The sequence below is a fragment of the Mesoplodon bidens genome (assembly GCF_964165515.1).
Source record: "Mesoplodon bidens genome assembly, chromosome: 9".
Taxonomy (NCBI): Eukaryota; Metazoa; Chordata; class Mammalia; order Artiodactyla; family Ziphiidae; genus Mesoplodon; species Mesoplodon bidens.
In genome coordinates, this window is record NC_138166.1 from 84,115,073 (window position 1) to 84,138,104 (window position 23,032).

A 23,032-nucleotide genomic window follows, 5' to 3' on the forward strand; every position below is an offset into this window, starting at 1 on the left:
GAGGGTAGTGGAGAAGGGAAGAAAATAGTTTCCACCTAAAATTTTCCCTGCTTATACTCCTTCCTGCCTCTCCAGGCCTTTATTAACCCTCTCTATTGAGTCACCTACCTCTCCTTTCTGACTTTGGAGCAGCCCAGAGCTCTCAGATGGCCTCAGATTGACACCATAGGAAGTGCCTCTGTGTGGGGTGTCAGTTCCAGTGTCCCAGGCGTACCTGTGGCCTGAGCTAAGCCCAAGTATGTCCAGCAAAGCAGTAGTCTGAGCCAACTCCTTGGTGGGAGTTCTTTTTTTTTTTTTTTGGCTGCGTTTTTCGTTGCTTCCCGCGGGCTTTCTCTAGTTGTGGTGAGCGGGGGCTACTCTTCGTTGCAGTGAGCAGGGGCTACTCTTTGTTGCGGTGCACAGGCTTCTGATTGCGGTGGCTTCTCTTGTTGCAGAGCACGGGCTCTAGGCGTACAGGCTCAGTAGTTGTGGCGCACAGGCTTTAGAGCACAGGCTCAGTAGTTGTGTTGCACGGGCATAGCTGCTCCGTGGCCTGTGAGATCTTCCCAGTCCAGGGCTCGAACCCGTGTCCCTTGCATTGGCAGGCGGATTCTTAACCACTGCGTTGGTGGGAGTTCTGACTCCTGACCTAGCAAGAGTGACATAGAAACAATTCTGGATTGATTCCAGATGATAGGACAACCAAAATCATAGATTCTCAGGGCTGGAAGAGCCCTCAGAGGTCATCCAGACCAGCCCACTGATCCTAGGAAGAGGAAATTAGGTCTCAGAGAGGGAAAGTAACTTACCCAAGGTCCTACAATGAATCATTAGCACAACCAGGTTAGGAATCCTGATCTGACTCCCAGATCTTTTCCTGCCACCCTCCACAACCAAGGAAACATAGGTTTTGGTCAACTGGAAAATGGCCTGGGCAAACTGTATGTTTCTTGCCATAGGGAGAAGAGGTAGTACCAGAGACGCCGTGTGAAATCCTCTACCAGGGCATGCTGTATAGCCTCCCCCAGTACATGGTAAGGAGGTGACTGGGCCAGAGTTGCTCTTCTCAGCTACGAGGAATAGATAGCTGAGAGCCCTCTTAAGTTGAGCCGTCTGTCATTTGTGCTTGCTTCCTGAGCCTTCACCCCTCAGGCAAGTCATTCTCTGAGCTTTCCTCAGGGCTCCTCCCAGAGGAAGAAGGACTTGGCTATATTCCCAAGTCCTTCTTTGCGACGGGTGGAGAATGAGGTGGGATCCCTGCGGGATGCATAGGGGGCCCTCCTCCTAAGTAAGTGCCTTAGTCCCCCTGAGGTCTGCCGTGGACTCTGGTGTTCTAGTTGGCCTCAGGCTATGATGGTGAGGACGCTGATGGTCTGAGGTAGAGGAAGGAAAACGGTCGGGGAGGGAGATCTTGCTTATACCTCCCACCTAATTTCTAGGCATTGCCCCTCTCACTCTGCTCCTTCAATCCTCTTTGGAAAGAGCAGTCTTGAAGCAGAACAGCCCATAAGCTCCCTTCTGGCTCCTTAGCCTCACAGGCAGGCCTGTCAGGACAGGGCACCTGTTTGCCCTTCTGGAGGCTGGGCAGATTTGGTTATTGAGGGAAGAACTTAGAGAAAGGCTTTAAAACATTTCTTTTAGGGCTGTTGAATTGTGGAAGAATAACCTTGTTGAATGGGGGGGATTTCCTCATTTTCTACTTCCCAGATTGCTCTACTTAAGATTCTACTGGCTGCAGCCCCTACCTCCAAGGCTAAGACAGACTCTATCAATATCCTGGCAGATGTCCTGCCTGAGGAGATGCCGTGAGTGCTTCAACTGGGGCAGCTGCTAAATATTAGCTACCTTGTCTGCAGGGTCTCTTTAGTCCCCACCTCACCTTGTTAACACTTATAGGGATTGTCTCCAAAGAGATCTCCTCTCTGCCACCAGTAGCCCCTTTCCACTGCAGTGCTCTCTGCTGTGCTCTTTTCAGCTCAGAATTGAGAGTCTGGAGGGTAACATCAGTGCCAGTTACTGGCTGCACATGTATGTGGGTGGACATTGCCAAAGGATGAGCTTGCCAAAGGAGAGAGAAACAAAGAGATCAGAGGAGCTTTTCTCCTGACTCATAAGTGGGAACTCTGGAGGTTTCCCTAGCACAGTTCAGGTTTCTGAAGTTCTGGCTCTCTTGTGTTTATTGTATCTGACCCAAATACCTGGGTCCTTGTAGGCCTCGCTCTAAGGTCACCCTCTGCACTGACTCTTCCTTTCCCCGTTGTAGCATCACTGTTCTCCAGAGCATGAAGTTGGGCATTGATGTGAACAGGCACAAGGAGATCATTGTAAAGAGTATCTCTGCCCTGCTCCTGCTACTCCTCAAACACTTCAAACTGAATCATATCTACCAGGTGAGCAGCTTAGAGCACTTCTCCACATGTCTCAGGTGTCCTCCAGGTCCTGTCTCCCAAAGGAGGAACGAAAGGGCCTTTGAGGTCCAGCTAAGCATCTTTCAGCCTTTTCTTTGTCTCACGGAATCCAGATACCTGTTGCACAAGCTTGGGGTGGGAAGTGGGGAATTGTCCTAGAAAGTTGCAAATGTCTGTGTCCTTTGAACATTATCCAGCGGTTGTGCATAGGAATCCTTAGCTTCTTGGAAATATGCCCAGCCAGCTTTGAAGCAATGGACGACAGGATTCAAGCATGCCACAAAAAGGGGAAGTGAGGGAGTGCTGAGCATACTTTTCTATATGTGAAGCACTTTTTTTTAAAATTTATTTACTTTTTAAATTTTTGTCTGTGTTGGGTGTTCGTTGCTGCTCGCAGTCTTTCTCTAGTTGTGATGAATGGGGGCTACTCTTTGTTGCTGTGCGTGGGCTTCTCCTGTTGCGGAGCACGGACTCTAGGCGTGCGGGCCTCAGTAGTTGTGGCTCGCAGGCTCAATAGCTATGGCTCACGGGCTTAGTTGCTCTGCGGCATGTGGGATCTTCCTGAACCAGAGCTTAAACCCGTGTCCCCTGCAATGGCAGGCAGATTTTTAACCACTGCGCCACCAGGGAAGTCCCGTGAAGCACTTCTCTAACATTTGAGATGTAATTCTATATAAGACACACTTCTGGCTGTTAAGGGCTTTGAAGTTTTGTAAAGGATACAGATGTATAAATTAGCCAATTTTGGCGTGATAAGTGCTGTTATACAGGTAAGCATTGGCTGCTATGGAAACACCTAATCCAACCAGAGGTGGAGAAGATGTGACTTCTAACCTGAGTCCTAAAAAAACAGATGTTAGCCAGGGTACGTGAGTTGTCAGGGAAAGGTAGCAGGAAGCATTTCAAGCAGAAAAGCTAATTTTTGAAAGTCCAGAAGGGAGAGAGTAGAGTACCTTGGAAACTAATTAAATGTTGCTGGAGTTCTGCCTGGAGTGGAGGGAGTGGGGAGGTCTGGTGATACACGAAGCTGGAGGGGATGGCAGGGAGCAGATCATAATACATGTGCCAGCACACAGTTCTGAGTACTTACAATGTGGCCAGCACTCTGTTAAGTTCAGGTAAGATCTTACTTAATTCTCTCAACCCTACGAGTTGGGTCTTATTTTATTCCACTGAGGCTAAAAAAGATTAAGAACCTGCTTCCCTATGAAAGCACTGTTTGCCATGCTAAAAAGTTTGGACTTGGTGCTCTGGATGTTGCCAGGATATAGGAGAACATGGGGGCAGTGAATGGATGTTCTCTGTGGTGAGACATGGAGAGGAGAGGGAGCCTTCTCATTCCTGCACAGGGCCTCTGCCTCATTTTCCTCCTAAGGAGTCAGAACCAAGCTTGCTGGTAGAAGAGCAGGACCTCAGAGTGCAGGGAAGCCCCTGCACGGTATGTGTCCATGGAAGGTTTGACTGTACAACCAGGATATTTCTCCACTTTCATACATTCAGAGACATCTTTGGGTCTGTTAGGTGCCCTGAGTACTCACACTTCTTCTGCCAATGTTTGCCGAGCAGCAGCAGCGCTGGAAGGAGTAGGAATGGATGAGAAATAGTGCTCCTAGTAGAAAGAGAACTGTGTATGTGTGCTTCTGTCTGCTTCTTTTGGTGGGCAATATGTGGATCAACAGCCAGACAGGTGGGTGGCTTGATGCATCTTGCCCTGGTCTGTGCATCCTGACAAGGCTACAGACATGTCTCAAACTGAAAAATGTTTTTCCATCACTTGATAGTAGGTATGCATTGGCTTCTCCATCTGAGGCTTTGGAAAATACTCTGGGTCAGCTGCCAGGGAGAAAGTATTAAGGCAGAAGAGAGAAATGGGCAACACAACCTGACTCCCCACTGCTAACCACACACCTGAGCAAAGGGCAGCTTAGCTTGCTGTCATGGCTATTTCTCGGTGATCAGGAAGAGCTAAGGGATTTAAAACACTACAATTTTCTGCTTTTTCAACCCAGTTTCTACAATTCCCAGCAGTCTAGGTTCTGGATCTGGAGACAAACTGTGTCTGATGTTCCTTAGTGTATCATGGGCAAAATCCAGGTGACACAACTCCATGACACTGCCCCAATAGGTCTTCCTGGATGCAAACCCCATCCAGATTCAAGAGAGCAAAATGTAACCCTATGTTCTGGTGTTCAGCCCATCAAAAAGATCTTGGACTTATTCTCAGTGCAGTGTCTGTTGACTGAAGGACTCTTGTTGATTCATTCATTAAAATACTGATATTCTAAGTATGGGGGCTAATATAGTGAACCAGACTCATGCTGGAGCCCACATTCCAGTGGTTCATTTGGTTACTGTGTGCCGTATCCATCCTGACTGAGTGATGCCAGCAGTTGCTGGGCTGCACCTGTTCCTACTATATCAATCACAGTTGAAACCCTATGAGCCAGAGCTTTGGTATGGAAGACAACTCCCTCAGGGAGTTCCTTTCCTGTAGAGCTTAGGAGCAAATCTCACAGCAATTCTTTCTGTTTATCTGGAGTGGGATTCTCTTTCTGGCTTATTTATGTTTTGTGCTTTTGGTCAGGTGCTTGCAACATACACACACTGCAGATTGTCCCCTTCTCTGTAGGATGGGCTGGCTGAAGATGGTTCTTCCCACTTCCCAGACAGGAAGACTGATAACAGAAGTGGACAGTGGATATTCTTAGGAATGGATATTAGAACTGTACTTGCCTCTTTTTTTTTCATACAGACCTTCTATTCTCCCCCAAATAAGCATCATTTCTGCTTTGATCTTTTAATTCAGTTTGAATATGTATCACAACATTTGGTATTTGCCAACTGCATTCCATTGATCCTGAAGTTCTTCAATCAAAATATCTTGTCCTACATCACTGCCAAAAACAGGTAAGAACTCTGGACAGGTTTATTTCAAAGGGATATTTGGGATGGTTGAGAAGTTACATCGTCTCAGAGCCGACTTTCTGTTCTCCTGGTGTTCCTGGTCCTTTCTATCTTAGAGCTGTCACTGTCAAATTTAATTTCCTTGAAGTGCTACTGGTGGGGTGTATGGTTTGGCCTCTTCACAAAGATATTTGTATTTTAATAGTTTTGAAAACTGAAAATGCCATGACTCAAGGAAATGAAACTGCAATGATGAAATTTCAGCCCTGTGGCAGAAAGATCCAGAAAATATTTTTTGTGAAGTTTCCTACTTGTCTGGTCAACCCTAATTTTAATATAAATCATAAGTTGGATCAATCACACCACTTTGTAAAGTGTTATACAGAATTTGTAACTAAAGATAAATAATAGAACCTTACTTAGATAGATCAATTTGTAGTTTAAAAAAATACAGGATTTTCACATCCATTATTTCATTTAATCTCCTCAAAGTGCTAAGACATATCACAATAAGTTTTATTCCCATTTCACCAATTAGGAAACAAATTCAGAGAGGTTAATTGACTTACTTAAGGATAACATGCTAGTGAGACCCCTTAAGTAAGCAGCAGAGGCAGGGTTAAAGCATAAATTGCTTTCTGATCACAGTTGCTATGGATTGCTCCAGCCAAGTGGGGACTTGGGGGGTTAACAGAGTAAATCCTTGTTCCTCAGTTTGCTACTTACACAAAAACTAGAAGCATGATAATCAGTAGAGTTGACCAGAAGTGTTTTACCAGAGGCAAAGTTCGTAAAGTAGAAGAAGGCTGACCTGACACTTGAGGTGACTGGAGAGGGGCTAGGAGATACTGCCCCACCAGTCTGTCAGCATGGCCAGAAACTCCACCCTGGAGAGGCAGCCTACTTATATGTAGTTTAAAACACACAAACAGAACCTGAAGTCACGGGACCTGGATTCCTGACCTGGATCTGCCACTTGCTAGCTGTGTCATCTCAAGTGTAAGACACTTTGTTTCTCTGAGACACAGTATTTTCATCTTTAAAATGAGAATAATACCTAATCTGACTATATCATAGAGCTTTTATAAGCATTAGTTAAGGTAAACATAGATGAGAGTGCTTTACTTTTCCTGTTTGGAGGAAGCCTTGGAGAATGGGTTTTTCCTAACTGCAGAGACACTTGGGCACCACCCGCCTTAAAAATGGCACTTACAGGAATACCCTGGCCAGTGGTTAGGACTCTGCACTTTCACTCCGAGGGCCTGGGTTTGATCACTGGTCGGGGAACTAAGATCCCACAAGCCGCGTGGCACGGCCAGAAAAAAAAAAGACACTTAAGACATACTAGTTGGGTTACCGGGGAAAATGAAAGTGTAGGTCGGGCTGGGTAAGGGTCACAGCTTCATGAAGGTACCTGTGTGTATCAGTCAACCCTCTTAGTGATAAGGAACCAAAAAGAGCTGGACCTGGCTCACACAGAATGGGGATTTTTTAGGAGAAAATGGGCAGTATATCATCTCGAGGAACCTAGGACAGAGATGCAGCTCTGGGCCTCAGAGTTGGTCTGTAGCATAAGGAGCCCAGGAAGCTCTCCACCTCCATCTATGACCACCAAGCCTCTGTACCTCCACTCCAGTTTTTCCTCTCTCACTGACAGATAGTTTTGTCTGCTTCCTAGGCCACTTAGTGAAATATGCCCACATGAACTAAACATATTCCTGTGCCACTTCAGAGATTGAATTGGCTCTCAATCTCTGTTCCACATTTCCAGGGTTAGAGGCCCACCCTTGGATCAATCAACTGTGACTGGGGAGTGGGGTTCAGGAACTAAATGCCCCCTGTACCATGGGCCTAGAAGCAGGGGGCAGACAATCCAATAGGTGTCCATCAGGTTCAATTTGGAGTTGGAAGAGCGGTAGTGCCAGACTACACCGTTTGCTAAGCTTGGCCTGGATACAGTGGTCCTCTCATGCGTTACCTGTAACCTTTACTGTTGCATGATCTTGAGAACTTGAGCACCTACAGCTCGTTATTGCAGTTTCCTCATGGCTCTTACAATCTAGATATCCTAGAAACTTGCAACTTTATTTTATGCCCCCTTAGGCTAGAATTCAGTACAATGAGATTGGAACAAATCCATCTTTGATTTCCCACCCTCATTTCCTGGTTGCCAGTACCTACTTTGCCATGGGGCTTTGTCAGTGGGAGGTGGGTAGATAAGTAGATGAGCCAGCCAAGAATGTTTATCCTAATGAAGTAGTGCAAAGCCCTGGGAGAATCCAGTAGGTAGGTCCACTGCCCTCCCCTCTCCTACCTTGGTTCCCTTAGGTTACCTTTGTGGGTTTCTTGGACAAAGGTCAACATTTCTAGTCAAATAAATTGTTGCGTTTTACTTGGATAGAAGTTTTGACTTTGAAATGTAGAGACAGGTTGAAGGAACCCCATATTCCTCTTTATAGCCTATGCTTTGCCAACATCCTTTACCCATTTCCAACTGCTCTAGTTCGGATGGATTGGAGTTTAAAACCTTATGGAATGTTGGAACCAGAAGAGGCATTAGAGATTAGCTAGTCTAAATTCTGCATTGTACCAGTGAAGAAGGGAGAAGAAGAAAGAAAGAGAGCCATCATTTCGAGTGACCATGTCCCTGTCATCATGTGGTGCCTTATTTCCCCTGCTGACTCATGCCTGCTTCCCTGGGCTCACCGCAGAGCCTCTAGCTCCCTTGCAGTTCCCCACTGTCTGTTTTGAGGGCAGATGCTATTACCATTCTTGAGCTACTAGATTGGCCCTGCTGCAGGAAGCTGCCTCTGTCTCAAGCTTCCTCTAGGAGTGGCTTCTGTGATCATTCCCCAGAGCTCCTGAGTTTCAGGAACATCTGGTAAGAGACACAGGAGAGGTCTTCATTTCATTCTCACGTCCACAGGTTGTTATTATTGGGATGAGTTTGGGCAGCATCTCTGGGCGCACAATTTTATGTACATGCATACACACAAGCATACACTTAAATGCAGAAACACAAATGCACACAAGCTTAGGTATTCCTTTAAAGAAGGGAGGAGAAAGGTGGCTATACAGAGGCTCTCCTTCTGCTTTCTCTTGCCTCTGCCAGATAGGGGCCAGCCTGAAAGAATTCTGTTGGTTCCTCTCATGGCTATGAGGAGAGGAGACTGGATCTGGAGTTGCCTGGCACCAGAACCCTCAGTTTCAGCTGAAATCACTAAGCAGTTTTGGAAATAGATGCAGCCTGCTGAAGAGAAATACCTCCTGCCCTTTCAGATATAGCCATTTGCTGCCATTGCCATTTACCTAAAGCTTGTCCTTATCTCTGCATCTTGCAGTATCTCGGTCCTGGATTACCCATGCTGTATCATCCAGGATTTGCCAGAGCTTACTACGGAGAGTCTGGTAAGCAAGTGGGGATTTGATACCCTTTGAAATTACCAGATGGCAGAGGTTGGCATTTGCTCTTCCTTTTCTTCTCTAGGCCCCTAATGCCCTGGTTTGGGAGTCTCAGATCAGTAGAGGCATATTGGCAAGAGCACAGAGGTAGTAGGGGTTTAGAGCTGCTGACCCAGTTGAGAAAGATTTGGAAAAGCTAAGCATAGCATTTTGTAGAGAAAAGGGTCAGTGAAAAGCACTAAGGAGGAGAGGAAATTTAGAAAGATAATGGGACTGAAATTGAGTGTGAACATCTGTGATAAATGGCAGGAGAATCTCTTCTGGTCTAGCCTAAATCAATTATCAGGCTTCTTTCTGCTGTGCTACAGAAAATACCCAGGGGTGTGTACTTCAGAAAATACCTTACCTAGGTCTCTCTGAGGCAAAATTCAATATGGCCACAGAAGGATGACCCAGAAAGTTCCTCATGCTGGAAACAGTTCTAGGCAAATCATAGAAGTCCCTCAGTTACTCTGAATCCCATGAAACTGACTGATGAACAGTATGTTGAAATCAAGTGTCTATCTCATCTCTACAGCTCTTTAGATATACCTCAGCCCATACCTTCACCCTGTTGCACTGTAATTGTTTATCTGTATCTTTTTCTCCATTTGACTGAAAGCTCCCTAAAGGAAGAGATAGTATCATCTTCATTTTAGAGCCTCAGAGTCTAGCACCGTGTTCAGTACACGGAAGGACCTTAGTAAATGATCAGATGATGGTACCCGTATGTGCCCCAACCCCTTCCTTGTCCCCCAACTTTAATACCTGCAAGATGTCACATCAGAGAAGTTTATTGTGCAAAAGTAGAATGGTACCTTCTGTGGCACAAGTTTTACAGAACCATAGGATTCTTGGCTGGAGGGGACCTGAGAGCCATTTGGCCAAACCCCCTATTTCAAAGATGAGAAACCTGAGGGCCCAGTGGATGAAGTGACTCGTCAGGTCCACTCCTCATGACAGACCCTGAATTAGAGAAGGACCCATGTCCTGAGACACTAAGTCTAGCACCTTTTTAAGCACCAGGACAGAGATTCCCTTTCTTACTTAGATGTGGTCTCAGCAGCCAAGGAAGCTGGGAGCTTCTTACCTCTGCAGAGAGGTAATAAGTTGTCTAACCCTGTTTATGATGTTACTCAATCTTTAAAACAACTGTATGAGGTTGGTATTAGTGTTTTATAGATGGAGAAGTTAAATAGCTGCCAAAACTTTATAGTTGAAAGTAGCAGAGCCAGGGTGGAGACATGCAGCCCTGTCATTCAGAGTTGGAATGAGGAATGCACTTTCTCACAGAAACAGTGGTACAGGGATAGCATTAAAGCTCTACTGTTACTAGGGTACTTCAAAACATAAAGTCAACTTTTATGACCTGAATCAATTTCTTGATACAATGTGTTCTCTTTTCTCAATCCCATAAGTAGGAAGTGATGGGAACTAAACTTTCTTATCTCTTCTGATTGACCTTTTGGGATATGAACAGAATATTATTGAAATACTCGTTATGCCTCTGAGAAGACTTTATTATCTAAGAGTAGGTAAAAGAATGTATCTATTCTTGGGCTTCCCTGGTGGCGCAGTGGTTGAGAGTCTGCCTGCTAATGCAGGGGACACGGGTTCGAGCCCTGGTCTGGGAAGATCCCACGTGCCACGGAGCAACTAGGCCCGTGAGCCACAACTACTGAGCCTGCGCGTCTGGAGCCTGTGCTCCGCAACAAGAGAGGCCGTGACAGTGAGAGGCCTGCGCACCATGATAAAGAGTGGACCCCGCTCACCGCAACTAGAGAAAGCCCACGCACAGAAAAGAAGACCCAGCACAGCCAAACATAAATAAATAAATGAAATATTAAAAAAAAAAAGCATGTATCTATTCTTAATGAAAAACAGATTCATGCTAGGGATTCCTGTCCTTTCTGTGAAGCAACAGTGGCGCCTGGTGGTTTCATTTGGTAACCACAGATTTTTTTATTTTTTACTTGCCACATAGATCCTCAGTATAGTGGTTTGTTTATCTAAACTGATGGCTTCTGCACTCAGAAAGGAGTAGTGTTTATATGAGTAAGATTTATGTCTTTTTCAGACTCAGTGAATTAAGTGTAAGCACAGAAAATGTACTGGCATTTTAAGTGTATAGGATTTTCTTTAAGTAACATTTCAAATTTTTTTTTCTGACTTTAAAATTGATATATACTTTTGCAGAAAATTGGGGACATACAGAAACATATGGGAAAGAAAATAAACCACTGTTAATATTTTGCTACAGTGGAAGAAGTGCTACAAGTGGAATATTTATATATTCACTCATATATACACACATATTATTTAAGAAAATAAGGACTTTACATATGTTCCAATTCACATAGTAAAATTTAAATGTTCACAATATGATTTTATTAAACATTCTTAGAACATAATTTTTAATAGTGACATATAATATTACACTACTTAATTTTTTTTTTTTTTTTTTTTTTTGCGTTATGCGGGCCTCTCACTGTTGTGGCCTCTCCCCTTGCGGAGCGCAGGCTCCGGATGCACAGGCTCAGCGGCCATGGCTCACGGGCCTAGCCGCTCTGCGGCATGTGGGATCTTCCCAGACCGGGGCACGAACCCGTGTCCCCTGCATCGGCAGGCGGACTCCCAACCACTGCGCCACCAGGGAAGCCCTACTTAATTTTTTTAAATGATTGTTTTCTACTATTGTTGGGCATTTATTTCAGTGTTCTTTGTATAAATCCAAAATGAACATCCTTACACATGAATCTTTGACCTCATTTCTGATTATTTCCTTAAGACAGATTCCTAGAAGTGGAATTACTTGGCTAAGGTAGTCTTGATTCATATTTTCTCAGTTTTCTGTATTTGAACTGAGTTCAACTTCATTTGGGATTCCAACTGCACATATAATGGACATGAAATAAAGGCAAAGTTAATGGCACAGTAAGTCAAAATATCTAGCTCTACAATAGGCCATCTTTACTCATGTACTGAAGAGTTTCCTCACCTACCTGGTGCAGGAAGGCTTACAATTTCTAGATCTCCAAAAGTCTGTATTCAAATTCAATCTACTAAACTAGGAAAAAATTAAAATTAAATTCCAAACATAAGAGAAGGATGGTGAATGTATGATTGTGTGGAAGTTAGGTATGGTCTTTAGAAGGAGGTTGCTAGAGAAGGCAGTGGGTATGGCCTCAAGTACTGTAGGATGCTCAAGATCTGGGTGGTTTAGAGCAATGGTATGAAAAATAGGGTGTACAACATGATGCTTTAGGGGTGGGATATATTAGATCTTTTATATGTATTAATATCCCTTTTTACTTTATATGTACTTTATAACATATATCATGTTATTACAACAATGCATTTATAATTTCTAACTAACCATACACTGTATTTTGGAGTCATTGAGTATCAGACCTAGAAGTTTCTTAGTCAGTATCTTGCCCAGTCTTACCCTCTACTGATATGGAAGCAGGTGGAGTGGTGAAGTGTTGTCCAAAGCAGAGGGTAAGAATTTGCATGACCTAGCCGTTTGCAAAGAAATATTTGTCATTTCCTTTCAGATCTAGGCAAGTGAAATTATTAAGTTAATTCTTAAAAGGTAGTTCACTGCAAAATTCTTCAAATTTGGGTATGATTTATATTCAGAAATACCTATAAAAATATGTTCATATCACTTAAATTTATATACCTGATCCTTTCATCTATCTTTATTAGTTTTTATAACTTCCTAATCCAGATATTTACAGATATTCCAGAAGATTTTTGTTATTGTTTTGATTTTTATTTTCTTTATGTTCAGGTATTAAGGTCTCTAGCATTCCTTTTAGGCATTATTTAACCAGTGATTTGTGACCTCCTTAAATAAAAGTCTTTGTTTTGACATTCACCATCACTATTTAAAACCAATATCACCATTAGCATTATTGTTTCTCTATCCTAGACAAAGTGTGAACATATCATAAGGTATATATCCATTTTCCATGAGGTATTTATACAGAGGAAGGACCATGGATAAATGTTTTTTTTGCATTTTATCAATTTTCCTGGTTGTCACCCTTTCTGTAATGCGGTGATTTTTTAAATTCACATGCCCGGGTCCCTCCCAGGGCACAAGTAGTTTGCTAAAGCTCCCCAAATGACTTTGAAATTTTCTTTTCTCCTTCCTCCATACCTCTTCACATCACTTTTGAGAATCATAACTTTTATGATACCTAGATCTGGGTCCTTAACCTAGCAGTAACTTAATCAGAAGATGAACAGTAAATAAAGACAAAGTGTTAGAATTCAGTAAATACTGGAAATCTAGGTTCAAGCCCTGGTTGGGGCACTTACCATGTGACCTTGGCCAGACCACCTTCCTCTTTCTGGGCCTCAGGTTTTGCTTCTATGGATAACAGAATTGGACTAGAACAGTTAAGTCTCTTCCAGTGCTCAGATTCTAACCAATCTGATTTCCTCAGTACAAAAGGAAGAACCACTCTGTTCTTCCTTTCCACAGTCATCTGAGTTAATTATCCACTTAATTGTCTTAAGCCTGTTTTTTTTAATGTATTTTCTTTTTCTTTAACATTTTAACTTTATTTATTTATTTGGCTGTGTCGGGTATTAGCTGTGGCACGCGGGATCTTTCGTTGTGGGGCGTGGGTTTTTTGTTGCGGTGCACGGGCTTCTCTCTAGCTGTGGTGTTCTCTAGTTGTGGCGTGCAGGCTCCAGAGCACATGGGCTCTGTAGTTTGCTGCACGCAGGCTCTCTAATTGAGGCGCCAGAGCTCAGTAGATGTGGTGCGTGGGCTTAGTTGCCCTGCAGCATCTGGGGTCTTAGTTCCCCGACCAGAGATCGAACCCGTGTCCCCTGCATTGGAAGGTGGATTCTTTACCACTGGACCACCAGGGAAGTCCAGAGCGTGGGTTTTTTTTTTTGGCTTGGCTCACTCAGCTGAGCTATGGATGGATCTTTGAGAGCAGAATCTTGTAGGGTCTTAGAAATGCTCTGAAAGGGTAGGATGTGGTTGCTAAACTGAATCTTCAGACCAAATGTGTATGCAAACAAATATTTATTTGTGAGAGTGGAACATGGTCAATTCTTTTTTAATTTTAGCTGGTTGAAAGTGAGTAAAGGTCTTGCTTTGGATACTGCTAAGTACCAGGAACAAGAGAATATAACCAAGTGCTGCTGTTCACAAAATATATCCCCCTGCAGAAGTTTGCATCTTACTTAATATGCTGAGTCCTGAAAAACAAAAAAAAACAAAAAAAAAAAGAGGAAGGAAGAAGGTAACCTGCTTTATTTAGTTAGTTAGTTTTATAAATTTATTTATTTGTTTTTGGTTGCTTTGGGTCTTCGTTGCTGCACACGAGCTTTCTTTAGTTGCTGTGAGCAGGTGCTACTCTTCATTGTGATGTGCGGGCTTCTCACTGTGGTGGCTTCTCTTATTGTGGAGCATGGGCTCTAGGTGCAAGGGCTTCAATAGTTTTGGCACGCGGGCTCTAGAGCACAGGCTCAGTAGCTGTGGCGCACGGGCTTAGTTGCTCCGCGGCATGTGAGGTCTTCCCGGACCAGGGCTCGAACCCATATCCCCTGCACTGGCAGGCAGATTCTTAACCACTGCGCCACCGGGGAAGCCCAAACCTGCTTTAAATGAACATAAAAAGAAAAAACTCTCAAGACAGGTAGTTCTGAAAGGACACCCATGGACCTAAAGGCTTTCTGGGAAAAAGATTATTTGTTGGGTTGGAAGAAGGGAGAAGGCTTGAGCAGGGCTCCAGCAAAGAAGACAAGCCTGGACTCAGCTGTCCAGGGAGAGCCACTGACCAGCATGTGTGCTTTCAGTGCCCACTCCAGGCAGCATCTGGTGATGCAAGAAGTGGGGCTAGTTATAGACATCAAGGAAGCATTATCAGAGGGAAGGGCCCTGGGCAGGTGAGACTACCTTCAGGAGGGGACTGGGGCAACTCTTGGGACTCTTGAGACTCAGCTCTGAGAAAAAGGCAGCCACAATCAGCATTCTCCCCCTCAAAACTTTAACTTTTAAGCCAACTGGAGAAAGTAAGCCACAGAATTATTGAATGATCAGAGATAAAAGGATTTTAAAGGTTATCTTAGTTCAGCCTCTTACAGGAAACAGGGAAATTACTTGCCTAAGGTGACACAGCCAGGGCTGAAGCCATAACCTGGGTGTCCTGGTGCCTACTCCAGTGCTGCTTCTCCAAGACCATGCCACTACTCCCATATCCCACAAGGGATGCAAGTCTTTTTATGTGGCTACCGTATTAGAAGTCAGGATGAAGAAAGCTCACAGCTGAAATATACTTACTTCTCTCTTATGTTTTTGTTTCCCCTGCTTCTTTTTAAAACATAAACATTTAGAAGTCTGTCTCTTCTGTTAGCCGCACAAAAGGTAACATCTATAAAACCTGATCTGTTTTGCACTAGAGTGGAGGCTCCCATGGAAGTTTCTCTTAGAACAAAACAGATAGCGGGCTTCTCTGGTGGCGCAGTGGTTGGGGGTCCGCCTGCCGATGCAGGGGATGCGGGTTCGTGCCCCGGTCCGGGAGGGTCCCGCATGCTGCGGAGCGGCTGGGCCCGTGGGCCTTGGCCGCTGGGCCTGCGCTTCCAGAGCCTCTGCTCTGCAACGGGAGAGGCTGCGACAGTGAGAGGCCCGTGTACCGCAAAAAAAAAAAAAAAGAAGAAGAAAAAAAACCAGCTTTTCTGGGACTAGTTCTAAACACAATATTGAACATTTACTAGAGGAAGAATAACATTATTATTATTATTTTTGGCCGTGCCACGCGGCTTGTGAAATCTTAGTTCCCTGACCAGGGATCGAACCTGGGCCCCTGCAGTGAAAGTGCCGAATCCTAAGTGCTGGACCACCAGGGAATTCGCAGGAGAACATTATTTCTAAACAATATTTCTGAAAAGTTTCCCTGGACCTTTTTGATCCTCAGTCTTATTTCTTTCTTAGGAGAGCCTAATATTCTCAAAAGTCTTGGCTGTTCATTCCACAGTTGATGTATGTCTGCCTTGCTTGCTTCAAATTAATTTGGGAGAGGAGGGGGTAATCTTCCACTCACCAGAAAGCAGTTCACTTCTGCACATCTCCCACTCCTACATTCTCTTACATTGTAGACGTGAGAAATTTCCAAGATGTTAGTTTGACCACCAAGTGTATTAATTGATTTATATAGCTTCTGACACCAGTATATAGGTGCAAGCCCCAAAATCCAGACTCTTATTTTTGTCCCTGAAAGATGTTTCTATGAGTAGTTACCTGTTTCTGATCTGACATCCATCTGTTATCTCTGGTTGGGTGCTCACAAGCTATCAAGAAGCATTCAAGAGAAACACCTGGTTCCAATTAGCTATCTGCCGTTTTTCCTTCCATGCTAGAGAATTAAGCAGTTTACTGCAATATGGTTTGATAAGGAGGGTGGAGGTTGATTTTTTAAAGAATTAATTGTAATGAATATCAGATCCATACAATATATAGGATTGGCCAAAAAGTTCGTTCGGGTTTTGTAAGCTGTTACAGGAAAACCCGAACGAACTTTTTGGCCAACCCAATAGTTTGAAATCTACCAGAATAACTCTTACCAATTATAAACATAGCTTACTTAAGTGCAGAGTATATGGGGGCAAAATTCTATCATCTCTTTTCTGATGTTAAAGCAGAAAACTACACAAGAAAGCTTGCTTAAATGAAGTTTCTATGTTCATTTACCATCTTTCTAGCCAGTACTTGCTCTAGGTACAGAGTCTTCCAGGATTGGCAGCTGTGTGTTTTCAGATGAAGAATATTGCATGCCTTGACGCCTCACTATGTGAAGAGCGGGATGGAAAGGAGGTAGCATTTCATATGGAAGGCCTCACCTAAATTGACCAACAGTGACTTCCATACTTCTGTGGGAAGGAATGCCTTATAGGTGTTGAGATAATGATGAGTATGCCTTATTACAGGAAGCTGGAGACAACAACCAGTTCTGCTGGAGGAACCTCTTTTCCTGCATCAACCTTCTGAGGCTGCTCAATAAACTGACCAAATGGAAGCATTCCAGAACCATGGTGAGTGGAGCTTCAGATCATGGTGTCCACCTTTTTTTTTATCTTTAGTAAATATGGACTTCTCGCTTTGCGAGCTTTATAGATAGACACTGAATGCTCCATAAGACTTAGCACCTCCTAATTCTGGGTACTTATTCTATGATAATTATTTACTGGTCCATTTCTTTTCAGGGAGCTGAATATGGACCCTCCCTCAGGGCAGCTCTGGTAGGGAAGTTAGCATTGTATTTTGGATTATAGTCACGCATCTCAGATGATACAAGTCTAAGATTATTCACTGCAGCAGTATTTGTAATCATGAAAGATTGGAAAAAACGTAAATGCTCATTAATACCAACTGGTTAAATTATTTATGTACATCTTTATAATAGAATATTAATACAATCATTTAAAAGAATGCAACGGTTCTGTACTGCTGTGGAATAATTTTCAAGATATATTAAATAAAAATCAAGGACCTGCTGTATAAAAAATATTTTAAAATAAAAATAAATAAATAAAATTTAAAAAAAATCAAGGTATGGAACAAGGTGAAAGGGTATGTAGTTGCTATCATTTTTGTTAATAAAAGTAACATACACATACATAGAATTATCTCCAGAAGATACACAGGAAACTGGTAACAGTGGAAAGGGGATGTGTGGCTGACAAAATTTTTTTGCACTTTGAATATTAGAAATTTTGAATTGTGAAATATAAATGGAGTGCTTCCTCTGTTCTTAAAGACTAAGTCTAAGTGGAGCTTGGACCATAGATTTTTCCAAAGCTCCCCAGGGTAGTCTGAGGTTAGCCAGGTTTGGCTTAATTTTTCTGTGAGTTGGAAATTCCAAGAAACTTTAGATCCTTATCTTTCTTCATTCCTATCCCTGTTTAAATGGGCAGATGCTGGTAGTGTTTAAATCTGCTCCAATCTTAAAGCGGGCCCTCAAGGTCAAACAGGCCATGCTGCAACTTTATGTGCTGAAGCTGCTAAAAATACAGACCAAGTACCTGGGGCGCCAGTGGAGGAAAAGCAACATGAAAACCATGTCAGCCATTTATCAGAAAGTACGCCACCGCATGAATGATGACTGGGCTTATGGGAATGGTGAGTATTCTCAGAGCTTTTGACCTCTGGGAGTTGCCCAGGATTGAAACAAAACTAAACAAGCATCTCTACTCTTTTGGTATGAATTGTTACATATTTTAGATGAAAATATATGATTATAGTCAGGTGCTGTTATAACAAACGTTAAGGCACTGCCTCAAATTCTAGCACGTACCCTGTTCCATGTAAACTATGAAAATCCATTTTATAAAACAAGTCAATTGAGGGATAATTACCCCTTTTCAAAACATTCCTTTAAGTGACAGGTTTCTCTGAGAGATTTTTTTTTTAACATCTTTATTGGAGTATAATTGCTTTACAATGGTGTGTTCGTTTCTGCTGTATAACAAAGTGAATCAGCTATATGTATACATCCCCATATCCCCTCCCTCTTGCGTCTCCCTCCCACCCTCCCTATCCCACCCCTCTAGGTGGACACAAAGCACAGAACTGATCTCCCTGTGCTATGCGGTTGCTTACCACTAACTGTTTTACATTTGGTAGTGTATATATGTCCATGCCACTCTCTCACTTCGTCCCAGCTTACCCTTCCCCCTCCCCATGTCCTCAGGTCCATTCTCTACGTCTGTGTATTTATTCCTGTCCTGCCCCTAGGTTCTTCAGAACCATTTTTTTTCTTTTTTTAGATTCCATATGTATGTGTTAGCATACGGTATTTGTTTTTCTCTTTCTGACTTATTTCACTCTGTATGACAGTCTCTCTGAGTGATTTTTAAAAATAAAATAACCTTTTATTATTACAAAGCAGTTAGAAAATACAAGGAAGCAAACATTTTACAATATTACCATATTTATGCCATATTTGAACCGTCCAAAGATTGCCACCAAAACCTTATTGTATGTTCATACAGATTTTTTCCTCTACATATACACATACATTTTATTTATTTATTTATTTATTTATTTATTATTATTTTTGGTTGCATTGGGTCTTCATGCTGTGCATGGGCTTTCTCTAGTTGTGGTGAGCGGGGGCTACTCTTCATTGTGGTGTGTGGGCTTCTCATTGTGCTGGCTTCTCTTGTTGTGGAGCATGGGCTATAGGCGTGTGGGCTTCAGTAGTTGTGGCACGTGGGCTCAGTAGTTGTGGCTCACAGGCTCTAGAGCACAGGCTCAATATTTGTGGCACACGGGCTTAGTTGCTCCGCAGCATGTTGGATCTTCCCAGACCAGAGCTCGAACCTGTGTCCCCTGCATTGGCAGGCAGATTCTTAACCACTGCGCCACCAGGGAAGCCCTACATTTTATTTAAATGAAAGCAAATTGTGTATGCTATTTTATAATCTTCTCATTTTTTTATTAATTTTAATTGGAGTATAGTTGCTTTACAGTATTGTGTATAATCTTCCCTTTTTAGTTAACATTATTTCTACCTTTCTATATCAGTACATTTTCATTTTATCTAAAAATCAAGTCCATGTTCAGAATTTCCCAGTTGCCCCAAAATATTCTTTAAAGCTATTCTTTTCCAAGTCATAATCCAACCCAGGACCGCAAATTTCATCTGATTGTTATATCCTTTTATTTGTTTTGAATCTAGCAGGGTTCTTTTCCCCCCCGCATAACACTGACATAATTGAAGAACTAGGCCAGTTGTTCTGCAGAATATCCACCTTCTGGATTTGTCTGCTTGCTTCTTCTTTTTTTTGGCTGCGTTGGGTCTTTGTTGCTGTGCACGGGCTTGCTCTAGTTGTGGTTAGCGGGGGCTCCTCTTCGTTGCGGTGTGTGGGCTTCTCATTGCGGTGGCTTCTCTTGTTGCGGAGCATGGGCTCTAGGCGCGTGGGCTCAGTAGTTGTGGCATGCGGGCTCAGTAGTTGTGGCGCACAAGCTTAGTTGCTCTGCATGTGGGATCTTCCCGGGCCAGGGCTCGAACCCGGGTCCCCTGAACTGGCAGGCAGATTCTTAACCACTGCACCACCAGGGAAGCCCCACCTCATAATCTTAACATAAGCTGCATATAGATTTTTCGTGTGCTGGAGAAGGTTCCATGGAATCAGGAAAGTCTTCAGTAACTGGTTCATCTAGTTCTCCTTGTTGTGCCCCTTCCTGCCTCTTACCATTCCTTGAAAACTGTGATTTCATTCAAGTGGGAAACTCCTATTCCTAAGGAAAGTTCAATAAAGGGAACTGAGTTGCTGTTTTGGAAAATATAATACATATAACTAGTAAGAAAGTGAAGTAATGGAAAGGAAATACAATAAAAAGAAGTCTACCTCCCTCAGGGCCCTCATTTCCTTCTCAGTGGTAATCACTGTTAACCAGTTTCTAGACTCTTCCAAAGATAGTTTCTGCATATATAAGCATATGTATGTGGGCATGTGTATATTTTTTAAACCTGACTGGCAGCGTGTTATATACTTACTTTGTACATTGCTTTTCACAAAAAAAGGAATTTCTGAGCAGCTGCATTGTTGGTATCCCATAGACCATGCTCTGTGCTAAGAGGAGCAGTGTCCTGAGGTGTATACATCTTTTTCTTTCTAATCTTCCCAACACAGACATCGATGCCAGGCCATGGGACTTCCAAGCAGAAGAATGCACCTTGAGGGCCAACATTGAGGCTTTTAACAGCCGCCGGTATGACAGACCCCAGGACTCTGAGTTTTCACCTGTGGATAACTGCTTGCAGAGTGTGCTGGGGCAGAGGTTGGATCTGCCTGAGGATTTCCACTACTCATATGAGCTCTGGCTGGAGAGAGAGGTTTTTTCACAGCCCATCTGTTGGGAGGAGCTGCTCCAGAATCACTGACTGAGCTCTTGTCAACAAGCATCTGATAGATGGGGGTTGGCTCCAATAAACGGTGCTCTGCCTACCCTGCCCACTCAGCCTTTGTTTCCAGCTCTAGGAGTGCTTGTCCAGGGTAGCGGTGACCCAGCCTTAGGACATCCAGTGTAGTTCAGGACTATTATGGGGGCAGTTAGGCCTGGAGATAATATAAGGCTGGGAGCCTGAGTGATTAAAAAAATTGATCTAATTGCCCTGGGGTCATTTGGGTGCCCAGTTGCCCTTGAAATCTGCTGGATCAGTCCTGGACAGGCTCTTCTGTGGGACTGCTCCCTACTTTAGTCTTGCCTAGAACTAGGCTAGCCTTTGCTGGCCCCAAAAGTGAGAATAAGCTTACTGTGGCATTTGACTCATGGCATTCATCATAGGTAATGGGAAGTGCAGGTCATAAAATAGGGAGAACATTTCCTTCTTGCTCACCCTGGATTACCAGAGGTTTGGCAAACCCAACTTTGAAATTAAGTCTGTATTTTAAGTTTAAAATTCTGACACTCACCTCTTTCTAAAATCATTAGCTCTGAGATGATTTTTAGAGCAACTGCATCTTCTTTGTGAAGGATGATGATTTCCTATTACCTAGATACTGCATGTTATAGAAGGGTATATTGTGTAGTGTTTTTTCTTTATTAAGAGATCTATGTTCAGTGTGAAAAGTATTTCCTTGTGTACTCTGTATAGGGCATGGACTGCTCTGCCACAACCAGTACAAAACAGTCAGGCCTCCTCTAAGGATGTTTCATATTTTTCTGAAACTATTTCAGTCTTAAAATGACTATAGTACATTGCAGAAAATTTTTCTTTTCATCCAATTCATTTTTAAATGACAAGTTATCTACAGGAGGTTTTATTTATTGAGATGGCATGTCCATTTGTGCTCGTGATCGATTTATTTTTTAATTGAATAGAACAGCGAGAGCATCACAGGTTACCATTTTTCTTTGTCTCCTATGTTGATTAATGATTTTTTTTCCCTTTTTACTGCTAGCAGTTTCAAAGTGTCATGTGGGTATTTAGCAATACTGTTTCTACCTAGAAGTATTACACATTTCTTTGAAAATATAAGGGTTGATGTACCAACCTCTTTAAACTTCTCCCTTTTACAGCAGAATCACAGTCTTCCCAACCGAAACATGGTTTTTAGAAAACTTTCTGATTCAATCAGGATCATCTTATTTCTCTTCCGTCCTCAAAATTATGGCATCTATACTTTCAAGCTTTTTTACTTTAAATGCCCCCACCCTGCAACATGGACACTACTGAATCTTTTTTATGATAGCACCAGGCCACTTTAATTGGGCCAGGAGGTCTAGTCAAAATCAGCTTATTTACTCCATCCTTTGTCAACCACAGTCTCTTTTGAAGTCATGATAGATTGCTTAAGATTTCCAAAGGAACTATACCAAAATTCTGATTATAGCTTGAATTTCACCTCTTTGTGCTTTACGGGTAGCAGGATTTCTATTTTTATGGTGAGGTCATGAAGAATGTAAGTATGTAATGGATGAAACTTAAAATAGTCTGTAAATTTTGTCTGAGTAGGACAGCAGTCCTCACTGCAATTAAAGTAATTTACTGAGTATATCATTATTGAACACTATTGAACCCTATTAACCTATGATTTTAATGTGATTTAAGTGAAAAGATAACTTTCAAGGAAAGAACAATTATCAGTCTATTTATTTTGAATAAATAGTATGTAGTATTTAATTTTATCAAGAACAGATAAGTTATCCTCTTAAAAATATGCACGTGAATTCTTTCCAAGGCATAGATGTATGCTAAGCTTTAACATTTCATATTTTTTAATAAATCTTCTCTAAGGGAAAATTAATTCTCAGTGCAGATGGAAAAACTGAGGCACCAAGGATAAATGATTAGTTTCAAATTACATCATTTTTCTACTGACTTTCTGGGACTAGCGTTCAGGTACTGATAGCCAGCCCCATATGTTACAGTAACTGATTTGAATCTCCCAATTTGAGAATACATGTGTGTGGTTAGGAATAAATCAGAGTAACCAACCTCCAATGGTGATTACTGTTACAACACAGAAGAACATTATTTGAGTGATTTATAAAGTAGTAGATTTTTATTTGTGAATATTTCAGTAAAGTTTGTGTTGATTGTTGATAACACTGTTTCTCTACTGAAGCACTTTAATAAAAAGAATTGTACTGGAGTTAGAAATTTGGTCTTTAACTTCTTCAACACAAGAGAATCTTAAAGACATTAGATCTAGAAAGGAAGGGTATAATTAAAGAGACGAATATATAAAATCTTATATTAGTATTCCCTGGGGCTAGACTGATATAAACAGCTGCAAAATCTCAGTGACTTATGACAAACGTT

General features: G+C 42.5%; 1 protein-coding gene across 1 annotated transcript in view; it reads left to right on the forward strand.

Annotated features, from left to right (window-relative positions):
- The window catches only part of STRIP2 (striatin interacting protein 2), a 44,436-nt gene extending 21,677 nt beyond the window's left edge, over nucleotides 1–22,759 (forward strand). The window contains exons 14-21 of the mRNA XM_081244454.1: nucleotides 939–1,013; nucleotides 1,687–1,784; nucleotides 2,243–2,369; nucleotides 5,194–5,294; nucleotides 8,633–8,699; nucleotides 16,686–16,790; nucleotides 17,673–17,877; nucleotides 20,397–22,759. Of these exons, the coding sequence (XP_081100580.1) occupies nucleotides 939–1,013; nucleotides 1,687–1,784; nucleotides 2,243–2,369; nucleotides 5,194–5,294; nucleotides 8,633–8,699; nucleotides 16,686–16,790; nucleotides 17,673–17,877; nucleotides 20,397–20,647 (1,029 nt within the window). The 3' untranslated portion in view covers nucleotides 20,648–22,759. The remainder of the gene's footprint in view (nucleotides 1–938; nucleotides 1,014–1,686; nucleotides 1,785–2,242; nucleotides 2,370–5,193; nucleotides 5,295–8,632; nucleotides 8,700–16,685; nucleotides 16,791–17,672; nucleotides 17,878–20,396) is intronic.
- Nucleotides 22,760–23,032: the final 273 nt, after the last annotated feature.